General features: G+C 36.9%; 1 protein-coding gene across 1 annotated transcript; it reads right to left on the reverse strand.

Annotated features, from left to right (window-relative positions):
- Positions 1 to 804: 804 nt before the first annotated feature.
- LOC139991057 (uncharacterized) lies at positions 805 to 6,598 on the reverse strand. Its single transcript, XM_072010851.1, has 3 exons — positions 5,122 to 6,598; positions 4,368 to 4,619; positions 805 to 2,869 (listed from the first exon to the last, which is right to left on the reverse strand). The coding sequence occupies exons 1-3, from the start codon at positions 5,339 to 5,341 to the stop codon at positions 2,610 to 2,612; spliced, it is 732 nt and encodes a 243-aa protein (XP_071866952.1). The 5' UTR covers positions 5,342 to 6,598; the 3' UTR covers positions 805 to 2,609.
- Positions 6,599 to 7,321: the final 723 nt, after the last annotated feature.

Consider the following 7,321-nt stretch of genomic DNA (forward strand, 5'->3'; position numbering starts at 1 on the left):
GTAATAAGTTACTTATCAAAGAATCGCTTGATCTATAGTACATCGGAATATTCGTATGGAAAATGAGAGAAACGCGAGTTAATTTGTCTGCTGCGTTGTCGATATTTTGAGTATTTATAGAAAGTCAGGGAAACGTTAAGTTTCGTGCAAATTGAATCCCGCGCACAAGACTTGTACAATTCGGTGGATAATATTCGTTAGTTTTCTACAATTAACAGGTTTCATCATCCAATTGAGATTGACTCATCTACTTTGTCTTCAAATCATCTTGTACACGTATTGTGCATTTCATGCACATTTCTGTGCGTTTGTATCACATTCCACTTGAGATCAGACTTTAATCTGAAATTGTTGAACTTCAGTTCTCATTGTTATGATTTATACGACAGAAAAAAGAAAGAATTTATTTAAAGTTCCATTTATAGGAATTGGACTAAAGACTAATTCAAGCGTTGCAAAATTGATTGAACGTAATTAAAGTTGAAAAATGTTAAATATTCTATGCCCCTTTGATGTTATCAAGATTTTTACACAATTAGATACTTTAATAAATGAAATACAGCACGGGAAAGAAAGTATAGAATTAATATTGGGTATTTCATGTTATTTATAAAAGATCGTTAAAACAACGAACGAATTTTATTATTGTTATATAATATTATTCGTTACATATAAATGTAATATTATCATTTAAAATCAATAATCAACATACAATTAAAATAATAACTTTAATATAAATCTAGTGTAAGTTTTAAATTATATTGACTAAAATTTAGTATAAATGTGTTAAAAAATGCCAGAATTAATACAAACGCTGTCAAATCTTTTTGAAAATAGTTGAAAAACGTTTCTCGCAAATCGAGTCGCACGAAACCGTACCCAGGCGAATCCATTTAAAACGTATATATTTCTTGCCGTGAGAATTGATTTTCTGCCAATTCTTTTCATCTATTTTTCAATTATTATCTCTCAGTAGGACAACAAAAATACCCTTTATCAAATTAACCTGGAAATAAATATTATCGATCTGACTCAGAAAAAATAGATACAACAAGGCTCATAAATGTCCTGACACTTTAGCCAATTATTTAGAAATAATGGTATATGAACATTGATGAAACACATATAGCAAATAATATCGATCATAGGAAACTTGGCTCGACTCAAATAACCTTACCTTGTTCTGTTTAAAATTTAACTTGCATCTACTTTTTTTCGCCGTCTCCAGTGTATTATAAATTATCAGGACCGTCCAAGATCGATAGTACTTATCACTTGACACGATGATATGGATCTCGAACAAATTACCCCGCCAATAATGGAGCGTGCCTATAGGAACGTTAATGTAACGAGCATCGACGAACAACAGCGAACGATGACCAATTGCAATTTAGATCGGCTCATCAATGCGATACAAACGTAATATCATTAAATTTCGTAATAACAACGCGCCACCTTTGCATGGCATCAAAATTACGCGTTGTGTTCGTTACACAACGAACGCGCGCGCGCGCGCGCGCGCGCATTGCATTTCTAAAATAATTGGTGTTCGTATTATTGTCAAGTAACAATGAGAAGCATCGACAGTTCGAGCGTAATGCACACATGGAAAATTCGTCCCTTAACAAGTTGTTTCGTGTCCGCGATCGCGCGATTACATCAAACCGTATCGATCGATTTTTGATAACGTCGGTAAACAAACAGATACCTACGTATTAATTATGAAACGTTTAATAAGAATATTGTACGAGTACGTCGCAAAAATTCATTTCCAGACGATACGATATTCGTTGTTATCGAAAGCCGTTTGATCCAGATTATTCTCATAATCATACGGATTTAATTGATCGATTCCTAATTGATGACACGAAGTTGAACGGCGTGTCGCGTCCAACCCATCGTTTATACGTTTATACGTCCAATTTGTATAATTTTTTCTACATCGACGCGTTAATTTAAAAAATTGTCAGTAATTGCTGTTGAAATATCACGCTTTACATTTTACGTAGCGGATTTTCCGAATTTCGCTTGATACGTAAATCTGCTGCTCGAGAACGTCGTATGAATATAATTGGATACGTTTGAAAAGTTCTATCGAGTATTGTATCGAGCGTTTATTTCCTTGCGTTTGCTTCTTTTTTTTAATACACGACATTAAATGAATAAGCTCGTATAATTTATTAATTGTAACAGATATGCGATCAGAGACACAACATTGTAAATTATAAATTAGTAAGTTTGACAATAAACGCTCTACGGAAGAAACTATGTCTATATTTGTACACAACATGTCTAAAAATAAATTCTAATGTCTATTAATTAAATATCTAATACTAGAAATACAGCGACCATAAACAAAAACTTAACAACTTCATTTCGGCCAATTTTAATCCTTTACGTACAATTTTCAAAACAACTTTACGTCAAAGGAAATATCATTCTACACCGACGACCATATTTATACAAAGTATAATATCCTTTGTTTCGTTCTAATTGTTGTCATTTCCACTTATACCGTTCTGGTCTCGAAATTAGGCACTTTTGCCGTGATAATACGTTCCATAGAAAATCGGACAACTAAACATCAGCCATTTGGCAAAGGATTAATACTAATGGTCCCCGTCACCACCGTGTTCGTCGCCGGAGTCTCTCGAGTAGGAGCTGTAGCTTCCGTAAGAACTATGTTCACCCTCTCCATCCGTGTAGCTTTCACTATGTCCATAACTCGAAGATTCTGGTCCATGAGCCATATAGTGAGCGCCATCTTCGTGAGTATAGCTCCCATGATCGTTGGCTTCAGCGTCGTGTTCTTCGCCACTGTCGTGATGATCGCCCTCGTTGGTTGCATAATGGGTATCGACGATGGTATCTAGCGAAATTTATAATATAATTGATACGGAAACATGGAATAATGTAATTTAAAGGCAACGTAATTATCCTAAAAGATTATCTCAAATTATATCTTATTGTTAGAAATATAATCTAACCAGGATGATTAAAAATATCGTATTAGTAAAACTACTATTACGTTACTCTCCACGATTTATCTTTCAACGTAACTAACTGTTACTGAAAAAATACACGCTAAGAAATTTGTAATGTAAAATTGACATAATTGTTATACGATAGTTTCTGCCAGGAATAATGAAATTTATAGGTGTAAAGGATCGCTAGCTGCAAGTGATTAAATGACATGTTTCTGTGAAGTAATTAGCAAAATGGCTGGGTGCCGCCGTCAAAATTAGGACGAAACGAGCGCATGAATGCGTTCGGTTAATGTCGTTATCTCGATGGTGTAGTTTTATTGGCGATCGATACTCGAGCCACTAAGTTTGCCAGGGAAAACTTGCGATCGACGTTCATTAAAGGATCCCGTGCGACTAATGACACGGATATATCGTGCGAAAATTATTTACGGTATAAAGAAGAAACTTTCTCGAGCTCAAAATCTATTCAAACTTGCCAACTATTTCCTTCGAGTAGATTAAAAATATCATACTAATGGAACTGCTGCTATGTTATTTTCCTTATGCAAATTTCTCAAGCAAATATCACTGGACACCGTTAATTTTATTCAGAAACGTAGATACGTTTACTATAAATGATAACAACGTGCATGTAACAAAATAAGAAATCGTAAATGTATTACTGCCACTACACACACTTTATATACTAAACTGCTATCATTTGTACAGTTAGAATACACTTAGCAAATAAAAATTTGTCATTTGTTCATGAATAAAGTTACGCATATCTCTAAGCAAAATTAATCACCTACGCCAAGGATATCGTCGGATAGGTTAATAAGCTGGCTCTGCGTGACAAGCAGTTTTTGAGTGACATGAGATCAGACATGGATTAAATGCATATATGTACCAGGTGTTTCAAATGACGTCAAGAGTTGCGTATACCTTCGCTTCAAACAAGCAAACTTTTGCGCGATTTTAACGTATAATCTTATGCTTTTGATGTATTTTCTAATTTGTTTGATTTTGTTTTATTTTCGCTTAAAAACATTGTCTATGTACCACGCATAAAATTTGTTTCAACTCGTTAAAATCTACTTTTACTATTGAAATTACAAGAAACGAATTCTCCCACATATTAGATTTTGATTTTGTTTCTATGAATCTTTATAAAAAAATTATCAATCGCACAATGTTTTCCAGATTGTAACATCGATTAATTTTTTACTAGAAAGTAGGAAACCTTGAAGGAAGGATATTCGAGTTGCTACATTTGTACTAAATCAAAAATTCTAGAATTCTTATCTCGAAGCCAGTAAGTTGACAAGAAACTAATTTCATCCCGTATGCTTTATGGTTGTCACGCAATTACATGCTCGACGTCGTACAGTTTCTCTGTACCTGCACCCTCGTGATCACCGGCTTTCCTGGAACGAGAGGCTGCCTCGTCGTTGTGGCTACTTTTCTTGTCAGCACGCGCTTTGCCGTAGGCAACGTGCTTCTCGAATGCGTACTTGTCGCCATCCTGCTTGTGGAAGGTGTCGAGGCTCTTATAGCCGTGATTGCCCTTGCTGTAGGTTGCCGTCAAGTAACCCTTCTCGCCCTCAGCGTCGCTGCCGTACGTTTTGTAGTATCCTCCCTCGTCTGATTTGCCTAAAACCACGGTATCGTCCGTGCTGGTTATCGTCCACGATATCCATGACCGTATTAGGGACCGTTTCCGAATCTCTTGTTTGTTGGTTCGATAAATGCTAATTTAAAAATGGCAATACGATGGGAATAAAAACGCGCGTGTTTGTTGCTCGTAATAAATTTCGAATGCAGCAGGATAGGGACCAAAGAGTAAATAAAAATACATAGTACAGTATACTCGTACCATAAACTACGCATATTTATGGAATTACATATTTTTATTAATATAATTATGGAAATAAAATGTCACGTTGTATATTTTTTATATTTTTGCATATTCTACACTTTTCACAGTTTTTTTTATAAATGCATAAAGATCTATAGCTTGGGAATTAATATCGCGAACGAAAATATTATGTAAATTTCTTGTCCCCTGACAGATTCATATAAACGGAGTTCGATCGCCTGTCACGGTAAATGATTAAACTTTGAAAATACTGAAATTCGATGGGAAGTAACATACCAGACGCATTCTTCGCGCCCTTCTTGCTAGTTTTCTCTTTTTCCGGTGAGTTTCCCTCTCCGAGCAAATCCTCGACTTCCGTGGCGAAGACCGACCATGCCGGTTCACGGACTTCTCGACGCGACAACTCGTCCACACTTGCGTCGTCGTCGCGACCACCAGCTACGAGCGAATCGCGACAGACGAGAAGGAGCAACACAACGACCGGTCCACGCCACATGCTTCCGATGCTTTCGATTCACCGATATCGATGTCGATCGTTTGTTGGTAAACTTCGGCAGAGGCTGCTTTATCCAGCTCCTCCCACTCGGCTCTGTCGCGAATTTTCTTCCAAGCAGAAGGGATATCGGAAGGCAGAAGGCAGATGCCGGAGATCGAAGGGATTTCGTAACGATTTCGAAGATTTCACCGGTCGATGGATCTCGGTGGTATCGCCGCTTCGAAAATCGACGCGTTTCGATTGGCAAAATGTAACGATAGATAGCAAGTGAGGGTTTTCAAAGTTAATGGAATTAATCCGAAGCTTTTTCGAATGAAAGTCAAAGTGGATGATGAAATGGGCAGTTTTAGTGATTGAGGCGAGTATTTTAATTTAACGTACACGTTGAGTAAATTGATTTAAAGGTACTTGATTAGTTTAGTTTAGTTTATTGGTTTAAAGTGGTCCTATGAGCTGCACGAATGTTGATACGTCCCGAAATATCTACGTGTTGCAACGTTGCTGTATGGCTTAGTTCGGAAAATATTTTGGATCATTGTTCTTCATCCCTAAAACTCTAAAATACTTGTCTGGACTAATCGGAAGATCTTATTGACGTTTAAGGATTCGGGCTATAACGTGTTGCAAACTAAACTGTCCATTTATCTTTTAAAAAATGTATTGTATATCCACTTGCATGAAGAGTTGTCTTTTATCATAAAAAAATTTGATCATTTTCATGGATAAACGGAAGAAAAGTCTGTAGATTAAGAGATCTTAGTATGCCGAAGATAAATGAAAATTTCCAAATTCTATTTGGAAACCATTTACTCTGACAAATCGAATCGCTATTCTTCCCACGACGAATTTACATCTTCGTCGACGCATTTATCTCTGATCGATGAATTCATCATGAGTCGAAGGACAACGATCGATAACTAGGACAAATCGCGCCACGTGCCGCACGACCGATTTCACGCTTTCCATGATCGCTGAAACGAAACGTTGGCGTCGAGATCGTATCGATCGCGGCACAATCGAGTGACATAACGGTACTTGAGAACGTTGGCCCCGCGAAAGCGTTTTGGTTTTTGCCCCTCGGCTAAAGGCGGTGGTTCTTACGCGGAATCGTTTCTCGATCAGCCGCGTTATCTCATGCCTGTTACCGAGACGTTTCAGTTAGTCGATTGTTACGCGAAGTACATAGAAGGCGCGCGATTGATCGTTTCTTCAACGTTTTTGCTAACCAGCTTGCCGGATCGCTGAAAATTATGTAAGCGAAACGAATACTAGAAACTTATATAGAAATTGCATTACGAATAGTAGTGTAATATTAGCTGTAAGACGCTCTTAAGTGAAAACAGAAGAAATCGATCAGAGAAGATGTAAGTTAAGAGAATTAAAAATACAATGATATAGAGTAACAAAAGATACTTAGTTATCCGATGATAAATCAAATAACTGTATTATGGAACAAACAATTAAATTTGTATAACTTTTATACAACATTTTCACCAATTATCCTTATTCCCTAAAACCACCCCTTAGACAAAGATGCATAAAATACAGCTACATTTTCCGTAAAATTACATTGCCTGATTTCACATCGTATATTAAAAAAAACGCCAAATGATTTGATTGCTTAATTACATACGTACACGACATAATTATTACGTACAATAATTTGTAAAACACTGTAACGCGTAGATATTAAATGTTTCCACTTCGAACGCGTAGGATCCCCATATCGGCACCTTTAGACGATATTTGGCGAAATAAAATGACGGTGTCTTTTCGCAGTGAATAAAATATCTTTCGCGTTGTAAGGAACTTCAGGCTTTCACGATGGAATCTCAGCCATTCGATTGGACTTGGAACGTGATTCTTCTTCTCTATTTAAAAAGAGCGAACACGTCGAAGGAGGCGTCGATATAGTCGAGCTTAAAACCGCAAGCGAACGCTAAGCGGCCTGGATACCTGCCACGCCAGCTACTTTCCATC

This window comes from Bombus fervidus, chromosome 1, assembly GCF_041682495.2.
Source record: "Bombus fervidus isolate BK054 chromosome 1, iyBomFerv1, whole genome shotgun sequence".
Taxonomy (NCBI): domain Eukaryota; kingdom Metazoa; phylum Arthropoda; class Insecta; order Hymenoptera; family Apidae; genus Bombus; species Bombus fervidus.

Bases quoted from the DNA above. Each gene is read 5' to 3' on its own strand.
- LOC139991057 (XM_072010851.1), bottom strand. From the start codon at position 5,341: ATGTGGCGTGGACCGGTCGTTGTGTTGCTCCTTCTCGTCTGTCGCGAT. The intron at 4,620-5,121 runs GTATGTTACTTC...CCGTGGTTTTAG, and splicing joins GGGCGCGAAGAATGCGTCTG to GCAAATCAGACGAGGGAGGA. The intron at 2,870-4,367 runs GTACAGAGAAAC...AAATTTCGCTAG, and splicing joins CGGTGATCACGAGGGTGCAG to ATACCATCGTCGATACCCAT.